At 38.7% G+C, this 23743-nt stretch overlaps 1 protein-coding gene across 4 annotated transcripts in view; it reads right to left on the bottom strand.

Moving 5' to 3' along the window:
• Positions 1-23743, bottom strand: part of CTNNA3 (catenin alpha 3) — a 556373-nt gene that overhangs the window by 513506 nt on the left and 19124 nt on the right. For 3 of the 4 annotated variants that reach the window (XM_064464726.1, XM_064464725.1, XM_064464727.1), the window contains 2 exons: positions 21316-21508; positions 9755-9921 (listed from right to left, as the gene is read on the bottom strand). In XM_064464726.1, coding sequence (XP_064320796.1) covers positions 9755-9921; positions 21316-21508 — 360 coding nt within the window. The remainder of the gene's footprint in view (positions 1-9754; positions 9922-21315; positions 21509-23743) is intronic. The other variant, XM_064464728.1, reaches the window with a different exon arrangement.

Below are 23743 nucleotides of genomic sequence, written 5' to 3'. Positions count from 1 at the left end.
TCCAGAACTTTTTTTTTTTCTTTCTCTCACCAACGACCAAATGTAAATAATCATAAAAGATCCATAGAAGCTCTTTTTTGCCTGTCACTTTTTCAAAGTCCAGAAACTATGTTCAAAGTAAGTTGAGAAGTAGCATTCCTTTACTACTTTTGTGCTCTGTGGCACTGCGGGGTAACTACCTGGACTGACTTTTCCTCTGAGGAAAGCTGAACCACCAGTAGAGAAGAAATGATAGAATACATTCATAGAATTGTTTAGGTTGGAAAAGACCTCTAAGATCATCAAGTCTGACTGTTAACCTAGCACTGCCATGTCCACCACTAAACCATATCTATAAGCACCACATCTACACCTCTTTTAAAAATCCCCATGGATGGTGACTCAACCCCTTCCCTGGGCAGCCTGGTCCAGTGCTTAACAACCCTTTCGGTGAAGAAAGGCAGAGCTTAGTGAGGCCATGGCTTTCTGCTGTGTGGACATAATTGCTCCCTGGTTGAGCTGACAGAGCTTCAGCGCCCTTCCTGCACGCCCCGCTCTGCAAACCACCGCACCATGCCCTTGCTGACACGCCATGCCCTGTTAATTCCCAGCACTCCTGGTCACCAGTGCTCCCTAAGGGCCACTGTTGCTCCTGGCCCCAGGCAGGTCTCATCAGCCACTGTCACACCAGCTGTGGGCCCCTGGTGGCTCTCAGCTACCCATGAGGTTCCCCCAGTTCAGGAAATCCCCCTGTGCACCATACCAGAGCACTCCGCTGCTGATCACGCTGGACCTGGAGTTGCTCACCTTGGTGTTCAACAATTCTGAAGAGCTGCTTTTGTTTGTCAAGTTACTGTAGGTAACTCCATAGCACAGATATTGCATAGACACTTTACAACTTTTCAAAACACAAGATTACCACATTACATTAATGAACATATCAACATTAATTTCACAATCAAAAAGCCCAAAATCAACAACTGTAAAACTAGAGCCAAGCACCGTGGCACTACAACACACCAGACACTATGCTCTGAACAGGCACCATGAGGTATTGCTGAATGAAGGTTGCATGCTTATCTGACTGGAAAGCCAACACACAATGGATGTCAAACTAAGTGGAGCAACTCTCACAGTCCCATTTCAGGTATCTTGAAGCAACAAATACCATTAAAACTCTGAAAGTTAGGAAGGTCCCAAAGGTGGATGGACCAGACGAATGTTCTTAATATGCCCTCTTCATAACTGTGATGCCCTGATTAGTATGGTAGAGTCCTGCAACCTCCTCTCAGACAATGATCGTGGTTTATCTAATTAGTAAGTACAACTGTAAGCATCAGGACTAAATTTCCTTCTCACAGTTTATTCACTGTAATGTCAAAGGAGAGATGTGATCTCTGACTGAAGTTTCTCCTGAAGTAAAGTTGTTTATAAGGGCTGAGAATTCTCTGATGTCTTTTTAGCTCCTGATGTAGCCTGTTTGGATTTTTCTACACTATCCATCTACCTATTTTCAGGAACCTTGCAACTTCTGATCTTCTGTCATATGTGATGGAAATGAGGCAATGAGTTCAAAGAGGCTGAGGTATAAACCGAGTGGTTGCATAATGTTTCAACCAGAAATCATACTAAAATTTTGACACTACCTAAGTTAAATTTTAATATGCTTTATCTTCATTCAAATTAATTTATCCAATTTAATAAAGACTTAAAAGTCTCTTCATGTTGTAGTTAGTTCTGCACCTTTCTGTAAAAGGTTAAGGTCACCATTTACTGTTGCTACCATGATTAGCTGTTGCAAGAAAACTGATTCATAATATGAGTATTTGTGGAATAAGTAATGATATTAAAGGCAGTTTCTGTCTGATTTTTGAAGTCTAGTTTAATTATCACATTTTGGTAACATAACTTAGCAGCTGTACTTCATAGCACCCTTTATGGAATCCTAAGGAAATAGCTCTGCACTAGATGAGTTTGAGCTTGTTTGGTCTGAGGTGGACAAAATTCTCTCCAAGTTTAACGCCATTCCCTTGACAAGCCTGGAAACCTCAGTATGTGCCATGAAAATTAATGACTTGTCAGCTAAACAAAAGGCCAGGCCTCAGCAATGTGAGATTTACAAACATGCACTGTAAAGTACTTCATTGCTTACAGTTCAAAGATGTGGGAGGGAGGAGACATCATTAAAAACTGATTACAAAGTCTTATTCCTGGTAATAACCTTACAATCTCCTTATAAACAGAAAAAGGCATGGGAGGCAGCAGACTGCTTTTTCAGTTTGTGAATGATGCCATTTGACAAACCACATACCTTTAATGTCATTTGCCTGGGAGTCTAGCTAAGTAAGGGTGATGTGATCAAATGGCCTGCTGCACATCCTTTACTTGGTCTCCTTCTACATACTTGGTTCAGATTTAGGGCCAATGCTGCAAAAAGTGAGTCCGTTTTTCAAGAATAAGGAGAAATTGCTCTGAGTATTTGTCTTTCAGAATATCAATATTATTACCTTCCACCGTGCAGGGTGGCAAAATAACACCGGACTATTTTGTCAATTGGTGAACCATTTCTCTTTATTTTCATATGGATTAATATGAGTTGAATTAAAGATGAGAAGCAGATTTTATTCCCATGCTGACCTAAGGAAGCCATTAATTAAATACCTTCCTGTTTTAATAACTTATTACTTCTTTAAAAGACAAAATTATACTAAACATACTAATTTAAATCACCAGGAGATAGGGTTGAAAACAAAAACTCTTTCAAAACCTCTCTTAAATTCCAATTACTGAACACACATACTTATGAGAAAATAGTTGCTCTCCCAGTATTTTGCTGCAATGGAATGGATAATGTGCCTGTTTGTAGGGGTTTATGGAGAGTAGGTCACACAGCTTTTTCCATTCAGAAAATATCAGATTAATTTGCTCTCATTTTAAAAAGGTCTGAAGACATGCATTTTGATGATAAAGCAGATACTGTTTGTCTTGCATGCATTTCCTCATTTTTGCCTCCCAAAGCGAGAGTGGGTTATAAAACAAATTTGTCTAGGTCAGAATGATCTGTGCACACTTGAGATACAAGTAATTGTTGATCAGACAAGCCACTCTACATTACACTGACTTCATTACTGCAATACCAATAAATAATCTCCCAACAGAAACTGATTTTCCAAGGTTATTTTACCAACTAGAATTTGCGTTCCAAGATTAACGCTCATAACAAGAAATTTCAGAGTGTCACTTCCATATAATTCTCTTATAAGCACTGCACTTCAGTGTTAAGTAAGTGTTGCTGTAGAAGCAAAACACAGTAATAACTACTCAGAAGGAAACAATTTAGCAATTTTTTTCCTGATAGGTTCAAGGAGAGTCTACTGCAACGGAGTCCTAGTCACTGCTTGAAGCATGCTGGCATTTACGTAGTCCAAATAGTAATTTAAAATAGGTGTCTGCTATTCTAATATCCCACATTCCAACTTTCTCCAAATAATTTTCAAACTTCATCACCAGACGTAACGCAGATTTCTCAAACTCAGTTGTACTTCTGGCAACTTCAAGCATTCCGTGTTAACCCCTGCCACAAACCACCTTTGTATCATAGATCTTCCCAAGCTTTATGATTAAAACTTATTTCATTCAGAAATTACCTCACAACCCTACAGTTAGTTATTTTTTTCAAAAAATTAGTATACAAATCTCTTTCATACTATGTATGTTAAGCCAAAGCAGAAAAAAAATCCATCTTACTTAAAGAAAGCCTTATCCATTCAAAATAAGCCCTACTTCTTTCACTCCCCCTCCCCTTACACCTGGGTTGTGCAGTTTGTATAAAGCTTAGGACCAGGTGAATCCAGATAAATTTTTTTTTCATCACTATTTTCTCCTGTTTTGTGTAACTGACAAGTTGCTGCCTCTGTTCTCTCATCATCTCAGGGATACAGACAGACACCACTGTCATCTAAGGCAGCTTTTCCCAGCTTTAGGAATCTCTTCCTTAACTCTTTTTCTAAATTCATAATAAAAAAAGTTTATATCCTCCCTTCCCACGTCTGTCTACCCACCCCTACATGCACAGTTTTCAAGACCTCCTGTTGCTTGCTTTTTTTTTTTTTTTTGCTAGAATGCGGTAGATGGGCATGATTTTCCTTTGCTATTGTGAGCTGAGCCATGACTCTATTAAAAAGGCAGTGGCTGAGCAGTAGGAAGGAAGGATGTGTATTTATCTGCCCTGCCACCACTAAGGGTGAGGCTCTGCTCCTACTGTACTCTAAATCATTTAGACACTCTGGAAGAAACGGAAATTATCCTCTCTCAAATCTACCAAGCATACCTTGCTCATGGAGACCCTTCTAGGATACTAGGTAGGACAGGAAATAGTGAAAGACAGCAGACAAGGTGCCTGCAGCAGAAGCAAAACCAGGAAATTCCTGAGTAGAAGTTCCCGAGGGAGCTGACCCACACCTAAGTCTTAGATGTGACAGCAAAGGAAAGTTTTCAATACACATAAAGACAACATGAACCTGCTGAGAGGTACTGAACTAGAAATAAGACTGAAAGGGAGGGTCTACACTGCCGAGAAGCAAGGATAAGATTTGTTTTCAAACCTTTTCATTTAAGTGTGTTTTTAACCCAGCTGTTGTGTCTTTTTTCTTGGAAATACAGCCACTATATTCCATTTGGTTTTCTTGTGCTCTGGTAAAACAGGTTCAGGAGCCTTCAGGCTTGCTCACTTCAAAGAAATTCTAGAACAGTAGTACCTGAAGCTGGCCCACTAAGGTCCCTTCAAAGACTGGTGCTGACAGGCAAGAAAAGGATAATGCTGCTTTGGTTTTTTTTAGTGATTCCCATGCTAAGACCAAAACCAGATATTATATAAACAGAACTGCAGTGACTGGTGAGTCCGTTCCTTAGCAACAGTTTGTTAGAAGAGAGTCATTAAGCATACAGTTGTTTCAAGGGAAGCCCTAGGTGTTGTAAAGCCAGGAGTCATTAGGGAGTACACCGCCACAGTCATGAGGCCACTATACCAAGAACGGAAGTGGACTGAGGTTCCTGTTGCACTCAAGATGTTCACTTTGAAAAGCCCAACGCTTAGAAGGAATTCTTGAAGAGCTGCTTTTCCTCTGTCATTTATTGCTCATCGCAGGCTGCCACAGACTTTGCAGAGTGCAATGATAAACACTGCAGCCCTGACTACAAACAAGTGCATTCCATGTGGCATATACTGACCTCAGATTGGTAGCAAGAATCCTTTTCTGCTGGTTGATGAGAAAATAAAGATGATTATGACCTAAAGGAGAAGCCAAATCCCCTCCCAAAGACTCCTGTTACCTTAACACCCTTTACTTGCAGAGATTTCTCTTGCTATGGGAGTGACCCCTGCCCACCAAAAGGAAGGTGGGAAGATTCTGATCATTTTCAGTTTCACAACCTAGCCCTGTACTCCCAGGGTAGCCCAAGTTCTTTTTTGCCCTTTTTCCATTTTTTAATGTTTTACTGCATGATACCGCAATACCAAAGCAGTCAGAAGGTAGTGCAGGGAACAAGTCAAATTCTAGTTTAAGCAGAGTTATGCAAGTCCAACCGAATACCTAAATCTGAAGCGTAGGTAAGCCTGAGATGACTTACCTCTACTTTTATGTAACCGTACTGTTTTTCTCCTGTTCAAGACATTTTTAATGCCAAATAATACTCTGCAGGGAAGGGAGAAACAGACAGCACTATGCCCACAGGGCCCAAGTTCACAAGTTGATTCTTATCTGTAGCCACTCTTTTTTTTCCCTAGTAAGAATTTTAAATAACTCTAAGCAAGCATTTTATAAAGATCACACTGTCTGAGGCACTCATGAAAAATATGAAGACTTAAACAGTAAATCTACAAGCATGACAAAACAGGAAAAAAGGCAGGTAAAACATGTTTGCTCAGCATGATCTGAAATAGATTAGAGAAAGACAGCCTGCTAATGCGCTTTGAATGAAATTCTCAGCACTTGTTACCCTCTTGCTGTTCTCCTCTGATCAATAAATTCAAGCAATTCCATTAGTCTGTTAACTCACTCAATTAAATAATATTGAGCATTATTAACCATAATGAATGAGGCTGGTAATACATGATATAGCCCCTAGTCTGACTACATTTTTCACAACTCAGATTTTTGATTAGAGACTTCAAACGCTAAAATAAGCATGGAAAATCAGATATGCGAGCAGCTGTTTATTTAAACTGTTCCTTGTTTAAAAAAAATGTTAAGTCGTTTAAAGAAGCAAAACCTTTCTTATCAGTGTGATGTAGTTTATTTTCTCAGTCAACTCTAAAATGAGCTCGCTGTTTGCACCACACCATCATACTCTTATAAGGCTGTAAATTCCACAAATGGCTAGAAGCATACTGTGCCAGAACATGATCAGTCGTTGAGAATTTGTACTGGATTCTAATATGCATTATTTGATACCCATTTTGCTGGGTGAAGATTCTATAGAATCCATAAAACAACCAAAATTCTCTCCACTTTATTAGCAAAATTTCAAAAAAGCTAATTTCATGTTGACAATGATGTGTCTTTGGATGTTTGGAGTGAAATTAATACCAGGTTTATGAAATTCTTCCAAACAGACTGACCTGTAATTTCTAGTTTAAAAGTTGCATTTCAATATTTTTGTGACAAAAACATTCCATATTTTCAGCATTATACTCTGTTTTATATAAAGATTTTATTACATAAAAGTCAAAAACAGTCCGAAGACTAAGTAAAATGTACAGAAGACAACCCTCTTTAAGACTACATGAACTGGAAGGAGGTAGCCGAGCTTTACCTTTTTTCCTAGATATACTTAGAATGGCAGATGTGACAGGTAACATGGGACAAGGCTTTATGTGGCAGTTGGTCATATTGTCATTGTTTCCTTTCTACTTTTATTCACCGATTAGAGAGGAAATTAAAGATTAATGATCCAGACTGCATTCTGTCAGTAGAAGTATGGTTTCAAATGTTTTGAATGTCAGTGTTGGAATTAACCAGCTTTACTGAGTGAAGAAGACTAAAACCTTTCAGTACTCTTTGATAAATGGGTTTGAAAAATATTAGATATATAAATAGATAATTCCCCAGGAAACACTTCCATATTGAGTAGGATCTGATTAATACTCTACAGAGTTCTTGGATGATGCTGGACCACTTTCTTTCATTTTATATATACAAACAATAGAACTCCCTTGGTTAGAATTTTCATTTCATTTATTCTACTATTACTTCTGGGTTTGGGGTTGTGGGTTTGTTTTTTTTTTAATTTTTAAAATTAATTTTGACTCAGTTCTTTAAATTTCTTCATTTTATTCTATGACAAATATGGACCTCAAAATTATGGAAATAAAGGGCAATGAAATTTCTCATTGCAAGTGATTAATAACAGCTGTAACACCCATGTTTTTCATGAAAAGGAGGAAAAAATGGTAGAGTATTAAAGTTTTAGAACACATTCAAAGAAAAACTGCTATTGACTTTTAAAGAGTTGCTTTGCAAATCCTATGAACATGCAAACACCAAGAATATTAAAGCTGATACAGCAAAGACAAGGTCTACTTTCTATGCTGCAGCCCCTGTGTGACTACAATGTCTTTTTGTTGGAGCAAGTCCACACTGAGGAAAAACTGAATTCCTAAGGGAGTTTTAAATGATAATAAAAGTTAAGGACTTTGAAAAGAGCAAAGCTGAGACTCATTAAAATATTTAATTGCATTTAAATCTGGCTCAGTTAGTCATGACCAAAAGTTGTTATAATTTGAAGGCTGTTCAGTAGCATATGCTGAAATTACTCTATCTTCTAAGCTGATTTCCTAATTAGATGTCAACATAAAAAGACACCATTACAGCTAATACTGCTGTTGGCACATTCAACAGCCAGGGCGGAGACTAAATAGATATGGAAAATTTACCAACTTCCTCTAAGGATTAGGGTGAGACTTTTTAGATAGGCATTTTGGAGAGTGTTATGCCACACTGATTTATTCTAAGAGTTAACTGAAGAATTCAGTTCTCACTCTTATTAGAAGAACTAAATTAAAGTACGGAAGAAGAAGAAAACTGAATTGCAGTCTGCAGTGTTGGAGATTTTCTTGATTGATTCTTTGCATTTTTTTACGATTTTCAGTTATTGTTTCTTTTCATTTTCAAATAGAAATCATGAAGTGAATTATACAGTTGTTTAAAAATACTGAAACTCTAGGAAAGAAAACTACGTAATTTTAGTTCTCTCCCGTAAAACATACTGAAAACATTTGAGGTTACAGAAATGTAATAGGCTACCAATGAAAAATACTACAATTTCAGAAAATTTTCCAAACAGTACAAAAGACAGAGGCCACTCCTCTTACAGCTGACAAACTTCATACATATATAACAACATAGAAGCTTCTGTAAGTCAGTGTTCCTTTAGCCTGTACTGCACCTCCAACAATTGTCAAAGTTGGATGTTTTAAACACAGCACTGAAAACCACACAACATTGTTTTATTATGAAGTACTGTCCCTACTCCAACTGGGAGCTAAATTTTCATTCCCCTGTCCTCACCAAACTGAACTTGCTTCACAATGGTCCACTATAATCAGTGGTCCTCCTCTGGCATGAGGCATTATGAGAGGTGGCACCAGTTATTCACCTCTGCCCTGAAACATTAAGAAGTCAATAGAACTTTGTGTTTTTATCAGTCTGTCACACATTACTGAAGTTATTAGTGGACAAAAAAAGGAAACAAAAATTGAACAATTCCTTGCTCTTCACAGCAAAGACATACACCAGACTGAATGGAGTAAGTAGCCAGAGAAGAAACTCTGTAAACACATTTTTGCAGTCAGACACATGATGCTGGGAAGATTAAAATCACACTGTTCAAAAAAGGAAGAAAGCCTGCTCACACGGGACACTATGGCTGACATTAAAGGAACTCCAGTTTATGTAGACAGGAAAGTATTTTGATGCTGAACACCAGAAGTGTGGACGTTTTGCCTAATTCAGCAATAGTGGCACAACCATTGGTTAGTATTAGATCAGAAGAGAAGAATGAGGCCATACCTTCTGTATAAAGAGCGCCAAGTGGAATAAGAGATGACCCAAAACATAGCACTATTACAATACGTACTTCCGAAACACATTATTCCCTTGAGTGAAAAAATTAATTGCCTTTTAGAGACTATTTTCTACTGCACAACTTTTAAAGCTTTACAAACATTAGGACTTTCCAGTCTTCTGCCTGCAGTGTACAAATATATAGCTGGAGCTGGATTGTTGCTGAAGGCTTCTCTCCTATATCTCCTCCCTCTCCTTTTAGTTGATCTCTCTCACAAACCGCCCTGAATACGCAGTTAAGCTCTTACCTACACAGTTCTTTCCCTCCATAAATATCTACATAAAACTTGACCTTTAAGATTCTCTACAAATAAACTATTCCCTACTACTGCCACAAATATCAAGAAGGTTTCATGCAGAAAAAGCTGAAGTACAACAATTCAAGTAAGAAAACAGGAAATAAAAAATTAAAAAGTTAAAATATAATTGTATGGATAACCATCTGCTTCCCCAGACCAAATATGTTGAGTTAGAAGACTTTGTGATACGTTCTACAAATCTCATCTAGAATCTACACTTTTATCAATTGCCAAGATGTTAGGTGCACAAGATCTGCAATTTCCAAGTACAAAAAGAATTTTCAAGACAGAAACAACCATCAGCAGACACTTCTCTGGCTAAAGGGAGTCTGAGTTAAGTCAAATTCTACTCACCACAGTTAAATGTTCCAGTAAGTATGCCACATCAACCATGTCTGCCAGAATGAGAAGCCTCGTGACAGCTGTAAGCAGAGATCGTGCTGCTTGGACAACAGCCTGCCTCTTAGGCAGACAGCAGGGATCACTGGTAAATGCTTCTGCTGATACCTTTAAGGCTTGACCTGCAAAATGAAGACATAAATTCCCTTAGGTTAGTTTGCAACACCCAAAAAAAAAAATAATAGTTAAAACCCAATCAGTTACTTGGCAAGTCACAAGTATTGCCAATAAATTCAGCATCTCTTTATTGCCCTAATGCCTTGAAATGAAGGTCAGTTATTACAGATCGTGCAGAATGGTCCATATTATGAATGATGTTCCCTTTCTCTTCTTCTGAATCATTTAATTCTGAAATAATTCCCTTGGCAATCATGCCATTACTCTTAGCTGTACACAATGAGGCCAGGGGCTCTATGTCAAACTTTTCTACTCACTGCTTTTTACATTACTATGTACTTTGCTGCCCTTGCTATTAAATAATCCCTGGTCACAGAAGGGAATCAAAAATTGTTCTTCTCATTATAAATATAGGTTAATGGAATGAAAATCTAATGGAATTAAAATCTCATACACTCAAATATCTGACTCTGACATAAAATATGTGAAATCTATGCAACAGAGCTAGTAACTGCGCCAGCAGACAACAATATACTACTCTCCAGCATGAAGTTTTGCAAATGAAATTTAACAATAACAATGACAAACATACAAGTTTACTTTCAGCAGTCTGTCACCTAGACTTCTGCCGAGAAAAAAATGCCATTTAACTAATTTCTGAAAGCATTTCAAGGTCTATTATCACCTGAGGAGCTTTGCTGGTGATGGCACAACCTTGAGAGAACTCACTCTACACAGAACACCACTGGAACACTCTTGTCACACAAGCACAAACTGCTTGAAACAAACATTTGACCCACTGAACTCCCTGTATCAGCTTAGAAACTAAAGATGGATCAAAGGTCACAAAAATTAATCATTTCAGCTGTACTAAACTTAGAAAACTTCATTAGTAAATGTAGCTATTAAAAGACTAAACATTCATGAAGCCAGCCCTTTGTTGCAACTGCCTTAAGCATGTCCTGGATTTGGATGCAACAGTAAAGAAAAATATGGAATTAAAAAAATGTCATATTGCTTCAGAGTTAAATCCTTTATTTGCAATATTCGTTCCGCCTATATCTAAATGACCTAAGTCTTGGTATAAGAATGGGGTACGTTTCTCCAAGCAGTCATTTGTAACAGAGAGGTTTTCTACACAGAAAGAGAGTGTGCAGGAAGATGTAATTTTTGTTTCATTTTGTTCTACAAATTCTGACCAAAAGTAAGGGGAGACTATTGCATTCTGAAATCAAATTCACAGTAGACTTAGCACTGTATAGCTTTACTCAAAGGCAAGAAGTCTGGACAGGCCTCATGCAGGAATGCTGGCACTGGCACTTCTACTTCGGAGTATCTGGTAGTTAAGTCAAAGCTGAAGTCATGCAAAGAATTTTGCTACCTGAACCAAGTATGTGTTTTTATAAGCTCTGGAGTCCTCAAATCAAAAGATAGGCAACAAGGTTTGTACAAAATACATATAGTCAGTAATTAATGCATATTCATAGAAATACATAAAAAACATAAGGTATTTCTTTCCTGTAGCTACATGGATATAGACTTTTATGTGCTCCTTCAACCAGAGTTGAGTGAGAACTATTCAGGTGCACCAGAGTGTGCCAGACAGGTTCTATATGAGACTTCATTTCTCAGGATTCAGAGAATGAACAAGTTTTACTGCTCTTACTAGAAACTGCATTTGAGAAAAATATTGATCAAAGGCTACAGAAGGTTATCAGAAGTAGTCAACATGGATTCACCAGGGGAAGATCATGCTTGACCGACCTGATAGCCTTCTATGATGGCGTGACTGGCTGGGTCGATGAAGGGAGAGCAGTGGATGTTGTCTATCTTGACTTCAGTAAGACATTAGACACTGTCTCCCATAGCATCCTCACAGGCAAGCTAAGGAAGTGTGGGCTGGATGAGAGCACAGTGAGGTGGACAGAGAACTGCCTCTACAACAGAACTCAGAGGGTCGTGATCAACGGAGCAGAGTCTGGATGGAGGCCTGTCACTAGTGGTGTTCCCCAGGGGTCTGTGCTGGGTCCACTCCTGTTCAACAGATTCATCGATGACCTGGATGATGGGACAGAGTGTAACCTCAGCAAGTTCACTGATGATACCATGCTGGGAGGAGTGGCTGATACACCAGAAGGCTGTGCTGCCATCCAACGAGACCTGGACAGGCTGGAGAGATGGGCCGAGGGGAACCTCATGAAATTCAACAAGAGCAAGTGCAAGGTCCTGCCCCTGGGGAGGAAGAACCCCATGCACCAGTACAGGCTGGGGACTGAACTACTGGAAAGTGGCTCTGCTGAGAAGGACCTTGGAGTGCTGGCGGGCAGCAAGGTGACCATGAGCCACCAATGTACCCTTTTGGCCAATGCAGCCAAAGGTATCCTGGGCTGCATTAAAAGAAGTGTGGCCGGTAGATCGAGAGAGATTATCCTCCCCCTCTGCTCTGCCCTAGTGAGACCACATCTGGAGTACTGTGTCCAGTTTTGGGCCCCCCAGTTTAAGAAGGACGTGGAACTGCTGGAGCAAGTCCAGCGGAGTTGCTGAACTACCAAGATGATCAGAGGGCTGGAGCATCTCCCTTATGAGGAAAGGTTGAGAGACTTGGGTTTCTTCAGCCTGGAGAAGAGAAGACTGAGGGGGGATCTCGTCAATACCTATAAATATCTAAAGGGTGGGTGTCAGGACGATGGGACTAGGCTCTTTTCAATAGTGCCCAATGACAGGACAAGGGGCAATAGGCACAAGTTGGAACACAGGTCCCTTCCAACCCCTACCATTCTGTGATTCTGTGAAATAAACCTACCAATTGCTACAGAATCCCCAATACCAGCACCTGAGATAGTACTGGCCTGATTCTCCGAACACTGAATACTTCCAATATACTAAAACTCATCAGTTTTCCAGTAACACCCATCTTGAATAGTGCCCTCTGGTTTTCCTCTTGCATTTGTTAAAGTCTTTGTGCAAATCACTTAAGTACATGCTTAGCAAACTCCATAAATAAATAAAAATCACACTAATTTGAGATGTGGTTCTAGCACCTGCTACATCATAAAACATGACAGTAAAAATCAGTTTCTTGTGCTCAGGACAGCAAACTAGAACTTCTCTCTAGTAGTTGGTGAGATAATGCACCATAGCTTAGCACACCACAACAAATAAAACTACAGGAAATAAAACCCAATTATTAAACAGAACCACTGATTTTTAAGGTTTTTTTTATTTCCCCATCCACAATGGACAGAAACACCTCTCCAGATGAGTACTGTTTTCAGTACCAGAAGAAGTTTCAAAGCACTAATTCGAGCCCAGTAATCCTGGATGGAAAGGGAAGTAAATGGCGAGAGAAAATCCTACTTACGTGCCTGCATAACTTCAGATGTATTTTTGAAGATGACTACTACAAATGTTAATAAATTAATAGCAATTTGGGAAGTTTTAGTAGGAATTTAAGATACTAGCTCTGGAAATTCACTGTGCCTTACTAAGGACATGGGAAATACAGTACATATGCACTATCATAAAACTAAAATCCTTACCCTTTCATTTCTCTTGTAACTGCACATAGAGAACTTTCCAAATTTCTGAGAACAAGCTATGCCAAGGAATAACCCAAGAAACTGTCTCCATTTTATTTCACAGTATTTAACTACCATCTGTTTGTCCCATCAATTACTGGTTTGATATATCTTAAATTTGACATGTTATCTTTCAGGCTGTAAAAGTAAAAGTTAACATCACATGTTTTTAGTGTATTTGGAATGTGTACACTGTAGTATTAATTCAGACCATTATAACTGCCAGATTCTTAAAAACGTTTGCACAAAGCCAGAAAGCCAACACATGCAATGTCTTAATAAGACAAGAAAGCATGAAACAATAGAATTTTTTCCGCAATTAAGATGTACGAGTGTAGAGCTGTCCACCTTGGTCCCTCAGGATTTAACAGGAGACACTGTTTCCCAAGACAGTAAAATTATCATCATCACTATTTGACTGGCAACCTGGTAACTTTGGAACTTTCTGACCAACTTCAATAAAATTTTTACACAGGAAAAAATTTTTGGTAAGGTGCAAGAAAGTATGTTAGCTAACATCACACAAGATAAGGAACAACACAGAAGAGGAGCTGTAGAGATAGTAATAATTAGCAGTCAAAAAATCTAAGAGGAAAAGATATGAAAAGATACTGACATGAAAAGTTATAAACTTTTCATATATATATATATACACACACATATATATATAAAAAGGCCCAGGAACTTGCAAGATAACTCTCCAAAACTGAGCCACAGTTTTGGAGGAGCAACAGACGCCAACATTTTCCCACATGACTGACAACTGTCTGGCCAGCATTACTGGGGGTAATAAATACATTAACACTTTGTTCAGTCAGTCATTAGCCTCAGATATCTATTGTATGTGTTAGCCACTAACCAACTACTTTTCATTTTTTAAGGTCTATATATCCTGCTAGTAGAGCCTCTTGGTGCACAGTAAAATTTGTCCAAACAAAACTGACCAGGAAAGCAGAGGTACAGATTAGAAAGCAGCTGGCTGGTCAGGAAGGAGTGAAAGTACTCAGTTGTGAGAAGACCACACAGGACTGAATGGTAAGCCTATGAGTTGGTAACTGAATGGATCAGGAGAGAAGTGAGATATAGCTTAGCTGAGGATAGCAGACAGTGCTATTACCACAAATACTTAATAGAAGTTGGGAACAAAAACAAAACAAAAAAAAAAATCTTCTGACAGCACAGCAGCTCCTCAGAAACGTTTAAAGTAATGTTTCCCTCATCCATAAACACAAGGCTGAACTGAATGTTCACGGTCCCCACATGTGATTATTTGCCCAGGTCTCTCTCCTATTGTGGCTTCCAGAAGAAAATGGTGATACGGATTTGGGTGTCCTGCAAGCACCTCAGACACTTCAAAACCTCAAATAGTCCTAAATCTGAAAATAGGACCATTTCAACACGGATATCTTCTGGGTACTTGAGCCACAAAAATCAGTTAAGGGACTAGAGCACCTCTCATATGAGGAAAGGCTGCAAAAGCTGGGACTGTTCAAGCTAGAGGAAAAAAAAGCTCAGAGGGATCTTACCAGTGTTTATAAACACCTGAAGAGAGGGTGCAAAGAAGAGGGAGCCAAACTATTTTTAGTGGTGCCCAGTGGCAATGGGCACAAACTGAGACACAGGAGGTTCTGTCTAAACATCAGAGAACATTTTACTCACTGTGAGAGTGACTTCGCAGTGACAGAGGCTGACCAGGAAGGTTGTGGACTCTCCACCCATGGAGATTTTCAACAGCTGACCAGACATGGTCCTGGGCAGATGGCTGGACCCACCTGAACCAGAGGGTTGGACCTGATGACCTCTAGAAGTGCCTTCCAACCCCAACCATTCTGTGATTCTGTGAGTGAGTGTGTGAGCAAAGACAAGCCAGAAGTGTCTGAAATATGACCGACCACTTAGAAATGAGTTGGACATAAGCTGGGATGGCCAGATGAACAAGTATAAAATCATGATGCTAAAACAGAGCTGTGAGATGCAGCCTAGGCAGGTAAGAGCTATGAGTACAAGCAGCAGAAGATGACAGCTCCTGCAACATGATGTTAGAACTTTCTTAAAATGCAGTAGACAGCATGATAGTCTGATGCAATTTCATCCATTTTACTGTAATTCCCATCAAGCGGATATTCTTCCATAATTACATTTGTCACAAACAATGAAACATGAAAGACAATGCCCTTTTAGTAGCACAAATAGAGAAGCAGAAAGATGGGAGTATTCACAGCATTTCAATTATTTTAGACATTCAAATGAGAAGCAATTCAAAGAACCAAAGTCAGGATATATCATAACATCATAATTATTGGAAGGCAGATACTTCCAAGACACTATTCAGCACACACAGATGACTCCCAAAGTAAATGGTGTTATTACCATTAGCTGATCAGTTACCGACTGCTGCGGTCGAGTAACTGCTACTTACGCACATCCTTACAAAAAAGGTATGCTCAGGCATAGGGAAAGGCAAAAACACAGTTCAGTCACAAGTAATTTTTCAAAAACGTTAGAGGATCCATGCACTTTATCCAGCACCAAAAAAAAAAATTTCTTTAAAAACAAGTCAACTGTAAGCCTGTTAGCAAATTTGCTGTTAGCAAATAGCTGACAAAAGGTGCATGCTTCTGCTGGGCTGCTAAGCGATGGCAAGCAATCTGTCCATCCAGATACTTGCAGTAATACCACTAACTGCAGTCAGTGAGCACCCCTCAGAGACAGCGCTCAAGATCACACTCAGCAAAGTGTTCTTTACTGTTTCAGGCAAGACCATCAGAATTATGCTTTCTTCTTTTATTTCTTTGAATAGATTTTCTTTCTCCTACTAAATCCTAAGTATCACATTTCTCTCTCTTCTATTTGTTTTTACATCTGGCTTTCTCAGCTCTTTTTTTTTTTTTTTTAACTGCAGCAGTGTGAAATCCGCATGGAATGCAGTGAATTTTATGCCATTCTTGTGTCCTCCCACAAAGGGATATTGTTGCCAAGAAAGTCCTGTCACCCACTTCTGTGAACTGCACCCTTAGAGGCTGGTGGATTTACAGTTCCAGACAAACACAATTGTCAAAGGGAGCCCATTGACTAAGCAAGGGAGGTCGGGACCAGAGTCAGTAAAAAGAGAGGATTTCTGACTTCCTAGACTCAAACTTGAGAGAAAAAAAACCAAGTGTTTATACGAATATTAGAAGACAAACTCTGATTTACACTAGTATTTGCAACCTCATGTTCCACAGGCATGCACTAACATATAAGCAGAATCTGTACCAGAGAAGGCTGGGAGTCACTGTCACATCAGAGCACAAAACAACCTACCCTTTCTAAAAACAAGAGATTAAACAATACTAGCCACTAGTATAATCACCTGTTCTGCTCCCACAAATACCATCTCCACCTGCTACAGCAAACAAAAGATTCTGCTTCAGCCAGCCAGCTGGAAGTGACACTATGAGTGTCAGGGCAAGGCAGATTGATACCTCCTGCATGTTCCCAATATTCAACACCACAATAACTCAGATCCTCACAATAGCTTTCTGTAGATGTTACAGGACATTTTTCTCCTGCCACACAGTCTCTTACCCCACTCAGATACCACTGTATTATGTTGCATTGCAATTATTTCACCACTGCCTACCAGGAAGTTCCAACTTCCACATCTCATACAGTTCTTCCTAATATGTAATCAGAGCCACCACACACCCCCTTTGTGCCTTACAACCATCTCTTCATTCCACCTTTCCCACTCAGGGACACCTGATCCAGTGATGGTAATGTCAGAAGCTTTTCTACAAGGGATCTGTCCTTCGTTTGATGAAAAGGGTATACAGCACAGATTATTTTAAGCCACATGGATATCTAAATTCTGACTCCCAGAATTGATAGTCCCTTAAATGCTGAGCATACACATGTACGTCAATGTAGAATGAGAAAGCTAAGCCTATTTTTAAGATTGGGGGGGGGGGGATGATGATGACAACACACAGGGATGGGATTACTAAGAACATAGTATGATACAGGAGATCACTATGCCCTTCCTTTAGCACATGTCCTTCCAGTACACCCCCCATTTCTTGCCAGTTTCTTCCATGTCAAAGTCTTGCCTCCCCTGTTTAATGTCAAAAGACATTAAATATGCACTTTCAGAATATCAAATTATTTTTTTTCCAATTTCCTTTTAAAGACTAACTGAAGGCTCAAAACGTAACTCCAGCAAGTAACTTCCTTTCAGTTCACTGTTATGTGTGATGAAAGGCTTATCTAGGAACACACTTGAGCATGATAACAGCTAAACACATTGAACACTGACACTGCAATAGATAGAAACAACACAGACAACAACTGTTGTGTTTCTGACCATATATAGTCAGTAAGCAATGGCAATAAATACCAAACGTATTAGCTATGCCTGTACAACTGTTTGAAAACTATAAGCAATCATACCTTGACGTAAATGCAAAAAAAAATCATTATCCTAAGTACAACGCTAGACTTTAATGCAAATTCCTAAGATGTTTCCCCACATAAACTACATCACTGTTTGGTCTTAAAAGTGATTAAATATCAGAATCAGCACATTAATTATAGTCTAATGTTTCAAGTCAGAAGCATTCATGGTTGAACAATGCTTCTTATTCCTTTGTATAGGGGTCTGTTATTTCACCATTTATTGACAGCACTTTATTAATGTAATTTTTTTAAATGCTGTATACATGAAATATGACAGTGAAAACTTTTCAAAATACTTATATTTGGGTTTATTTAGAACAAAAATGGATACATGGGTGCCCTTTAACAAAGCTTCACCAAAACAGCTCAACAGGAAGATAAGGCAGTTCTTCAGTTACTAGGCTAGTGGATTTCTGGGTGACACACATAGTCCACCACCCTCAGGCCTGCCTGGTGACTCATTTAGTAGAGCTCCAGAAGAAGGTGAATCAAGATGTGGATAGAGAAAGGCCTTAAAAACTACTTTCTCAAGAGGAAACTCAAAGAAAAACGCAGAGGACCTCTGTATTGAAGTGATCAGCTCCAAGGCTATAAATCTTCAGTAAAACTTCACAGATGTCAAAGGAAGCAGAAACTAGATTTATACAGGGAACATGCCTGCCATCCATTATAGCAACGCTTTCTTCCAGATGTCACTAACAGAACTCAACTGAATTTGAGACACCAAAATCTCATCTACTGAGAGCGTTTGTCAAGACTGAACTGTAGTCAGCAAAGCCATACCCGTGGCCCCATTTCCGAGGACATTAGATAAGTCACTAATGCATCACTTGAATTAAATGCAAACAACCTCCTATTTATCTTAACTCCACTGTTCATTTTTATCCTACTAATTTGCCCCTTTATTCCCCAAAATATTATTACGAACATTATCAGCAGCAGCAGCTTGAAAGAGTCTATCACTCCTCTAAAAGGAACCCCTAAATTATGAGCTCCAAAAGTAACAAAGCAGCATTTTCACACTGCCAATTAACATCCAAAAGAAATAGTGTTCAAATCTCACGTCACAGTCTTCATCTCAACAAGCTCAGTGAGTGAGACAAGCTAAATGAGAAGAGGTGAGAGAGTATTTATTCTTTCCAGATGTTGGTGTGCAACTCTGGGACTGATACTTTGGTTCACATCTGAGTGAAATCATCTAGAGCATTGTTTCGAAATTCCACTACACAGTAAATACAAGCTGTAGCCACATGCAAGAATTCATAGCTTATTTAAGAGCTTACTAATAAAAATACCTGCCAGTCACCACAGGAAAAATATGCCCACAGAAAATTAAATACTATATGCTATGGTATGCATAGCATGCAAGTACAGTTTACCAGAATTTATGACCGACATCCTTTCAAAGAGCTTGAAGTAAATAACATGAGACATTTAACAGCAGCAGAATGTGACTTGAATAACAGGCAATGAAGTTATATATCATATGGGACACCACAAATTAAAAATAATACATCGCTTCAAAGGACTAAAAATACCTGCAAAATTAACAAACTGCTATTCATTTTACAATTGTTTGCCAACTTCTTAAGATTAACTCACACAGTTTGGCAAATCCTTGGAGGAAGATTGGCTGTGAACACGCAATTTGTCATTGCATAATGACAGGTGATAACATGGGCTTAACTTTCTTTTAAAAATGTATGAGGTATATATAATCTACTTTATGTATTATTTATTTTTGTCGTTATCTCTGGTCTTGGCTGAGAATCAATAACTAAATGGAAAAAATGTGCAATATTTTTGTATTATCTGTGTATAAAAAAATACAGAACTATATATTTTATTTTGGTATTGTGCTATTGGCCTGGAAAGGACGGGCTAACATTTTAAGAGTACTCCAAAATGAATTTTATTTTTAAAAGCCTCAGCGGATCAGTGTGACAGATAATTATATTTGCTGGTCATAAGGCTTTTAATCACAATGGACCTTAATGTATCTCAGACACCATATGCATATATCAAACTCTAAAATGCAGCCATCTCTGGATCCAGAGGAAGCCTATAGCTTCCACCTCGAACAACAGCAGAGACCCAGAAATGGTCCCAGCTGCACATGGAGGAAGACAAAATTGAAAAAAAATCCTGATTAAGTTGCAACTTCAGTAAGAACAGGGTGATAATAAAGACCTGAGAAATGGCTAACACGCAGTCAGTCCTTCAGGCACAAGTTGTCACATGGCATAAGAACATACACCACACTGCCCAGTAGTGAAAAGGCAACTGAAGCCCACTTTGCCCCTTGGTAAAACCAAGCCTGGTTGCTAGCTCATTCAATAACATGGCCTGACAGTAACTTTATGGTACAGACCATTGTTCTTTGCTTGTCTGCTCCAACTTCTTTAGGAAGGCTTTCATCAGGCCCTCTTAATCCCATTCCAGGCATCTCTTGGGAACCATTTGATTACAAAATTCATGGAGCAATGATGAAAGGACATAATTCTCAAATGACCAGGCACTAAAAGCATTACTCTTCTGTCCCCTTTTTCCTCTGAAATCATCTCACAAATCAATTTTCAAGGTTGTTTTTTGCAGGAATACATTTTGGATGTCTGTCATCCGCTTGTTTGAGCCTGGCCTTCGTATTTACCCAATAGGCCCTGATTATCTCTGGAGAGAGTAAAAATCAACAAAGCAGAGAGCCTTAAAAAAGTGGCTAATACAGCATTCTCAACAGATCATAAAACCTAGTCCTATTCTGGGAGTCTGGCTGGAAATGAGGAGATAAGTCCTGAGAAAATGGAATATGCCAAAACTCAAAGATGAGCTACTCTATCATGAGGGGATGACTCTTACAGTAGGGTAAAGAATCCATCTTCCTCCTACTGAAGTCTCAGAACCTGCCTCCAAACGGGACAATTACACCTCCCCAAGTTAAGTTCTTACTATTGCACAAAAGAGGGAAGATTTCAATTTTTAAATCTTTAACTAGAAGGCCTTAATCCCAGATTCAGGTAAACAATTCCTTCAAGAGCATTAAAGCATGCATTAACTTAAACTTGTGCTTAATAGCCACTAAAATTAACAAGGGCAACCTGCCTTCATTGAAAAACAAAACAAAATAAAAAACCCCACCAAAACCAAAATCAAACCAAACCCAAACCCGCAAAACTTCCACTGACGTAAGCTTTTTCCACAATGGGGCCCAGCTTGCACACTTTACCTCCTTATAAGTGGTAACTGAGAACATACAATCAGACAACTCAAAGTTCAGACATTTGCACATCAAAGCGTATTTCTCATGGATATCCTAGCTTCATTTTGATACCAGTGCTACATGCTTAAACTAATTCCTTGTGGTAACTAAATTATTTGTCAGATACTTACTCTCTTTCCGGACATCAGCAAGTGCTGCCTGAAGCTCCTCTTTAAACACAGTTGCTTCCTTGGCAATTTTTTCCCCCTTGTCTAACAGATTCCAAGTGGCTTCTTCCACAGAAACTAGCAAGACACGAGCTCTTTTGGAACGGCCCTTTTTCTTACTAGAAGGATTCTGTGGACAGTTCACTAGTGTTGTAACCTACATTTAAAAGGAACAAAAAAATAGTGGTGTAAATTCTATAGTAAGTGAATTTAAATTGTTCTCAGATTCAAAAAAAATCAAATTAATATAGTCGAGAACAAGCAATGAGATTCCCTCTGCTTTAGAGAGACACAGACAACCTCAGCATACATACTAAGAATAGACAACACTTTCTAATCAAATTTGACAGATACTTTTACTTAGTATGCCTCATCTTTGTATTCTTCTTTCTGTATGATCAAAGCAAAGTCAATAGGAATCTTACTGTCATATTAACCCTGATGCAAACTCCTGACACTGCTTATTTTATAATTTCCTCATGATAAAAAAAAATTACTAACGCTATCTAAGGAGACTTCAGCCAAAGCAGGAATTATAATCCGTGCTGAATCTTCCCATACTTCCAGCTTAAATCTCCCAAGTTATCTGGTAGGTTTAATGCAGCTTTGTCCAAATTACATTTTTTAACAAAACACTTCAACATCCATAAAGAACTTATTTTTAAATATCATCCCACTCCACATTCCTCATCATCTGAGCACAGCCTCCACACACCAAGAGAATGTTTCTAACAGACTATTCTCTAAGGCATTGCTTGAGCTGTCATACTAACGAAAGACTCCTACAAGATTTTAAAAGAAAGTGTTATATAGATATTTTAAAACATACTTCATTTTCATTAAGCTCATTGACGTTTGTTAATGCCCCTTCTATTCTGTTCTCTGTGCCAGAACATGGACAGTATAACATTAAGTACGGATGTAGTCTTGGAGCTCTATGAACAGATATGTATATAATTGCTTAATTTTATTAATTGGCACTCCAATCATCAACAACATTGTATAAGCAAAGTAGAAGCTGTGTATGAACTTCTCAGTCCAGCAGGCAAGCCTAGCTAATGGCTGAGTTCAGGTAGTGGTTTGAGCTCATCTTTGGAAAAGGGCTCCATTCACAGGTATATAATGAAAAGTGTGCTAGCTGTGCCCTAGCTCACCTTTAGGTCTTGTCATGAATTCACACACTTTCATGCTTGTCATGAAACATCCTCTGGGAAGCATTTCTATAAACACATCTTTGAAAGACAAAAGCCCTGACCCCTACATCATTCATTTTGGGGGAAAAAGGAAGACCAGCCACTTGACACCAACTGCTTTGGCATGTCACAAGGGAGACAGCAACATAAATAACTCTGTTTCAGATTGTTAAAGAGGGCTTGGATATTTTTCTGACTGTGGCTCACAGAAAGTAAATGAAATTATTCATTGCACATAAATCAGCCAGCTGGTAGAGCATGCACTGGGAATAAGAATCTTAGTATTTTATTTTTACAAACCCTATAACACTATTTCTAGATCATTTAATGCCATTTCAATGATCATCTTTTTAAGAGCAAGTTAAAGAGATTATAGGCTGATACTTCGTCGGAAAGAAAGGCATAAAACATTGTAAAAAAATTACAAGCTTCCCCAAAAACCTATCAAGTAAAAGACATTTTCAAATGTCTTAACTATTCCCAGAAAATAATATATTCTATTTCTCAAATTTTTACTGTAGTCTCCCTTCTTATATAAAACCTATTCTATGTACTGTTTGTTCATATGTTTTGGAAGAGGGGGAAGGACACAAAACAAATGCAAAAATATGAAAAAATAATCATTCCTGCCCATGAAAACTCTTGACTGTAAGACCCTTAATCTTCAGCACCCCTCTCAGGAAATATCAGAGGCAGCTTCTGATCTCAAGTTAAAATCTGATAAGTAGTTCTTGGCTCATGGAGGTTGAAGGATTACAGAAAAACTACTCTAAATTCTCTAACACAGAATCCCAATGTTGAATACAAAAAGTTTATGCAGATCCTACATAGAAATAACTGGATTACACAGTAGCCCTTTTGATCCATTTTCAACACAGCTTGCACTGTAGTGGCAGAATACACACTCAAAATGGTATCATTATAGGAAAAAAGAAAAACATATCCCCATTAATCCTGCTCATGCCGGTTGGCTTTCCAGTTACCACCTTCTTACTGCCACATACAGTGTCTCCCAGCATTCCACAGAAATTATCGTCCAGAGGTTATTTTGTGTCTCTGGGGGGAGCAACAGCATTGTGCTAGAGGCACAAGGTTTTTTAAGTGAGATTTTCAAGCCCGTATGCCATCACAGCTGCAAAGCTGAATCATGTTGTTGTTGCCTGGTATTGCCATTATTTAGTAGGCTGAAGGGGTGGGAT

Source organism: Phalacrocorax carbo, chromosome 13 (assembly GCF_963921805.1).
Source record: "Phalacrocorax carbo chromosome 13, bPhaCar2.1, whole genome shotgun sequence".
Taxonomy (NCBI): Eukaryota; Metazoa; Chordata; class Aves; order Suliformes; family Phalacrocoracidae; genus Phalacrocorax; species Phalacrocorax carbo.
Note: the sequence above shows the minus strand (reverse complement) of the source record. Positions and strands in the feature narration are given on the sequence as shown.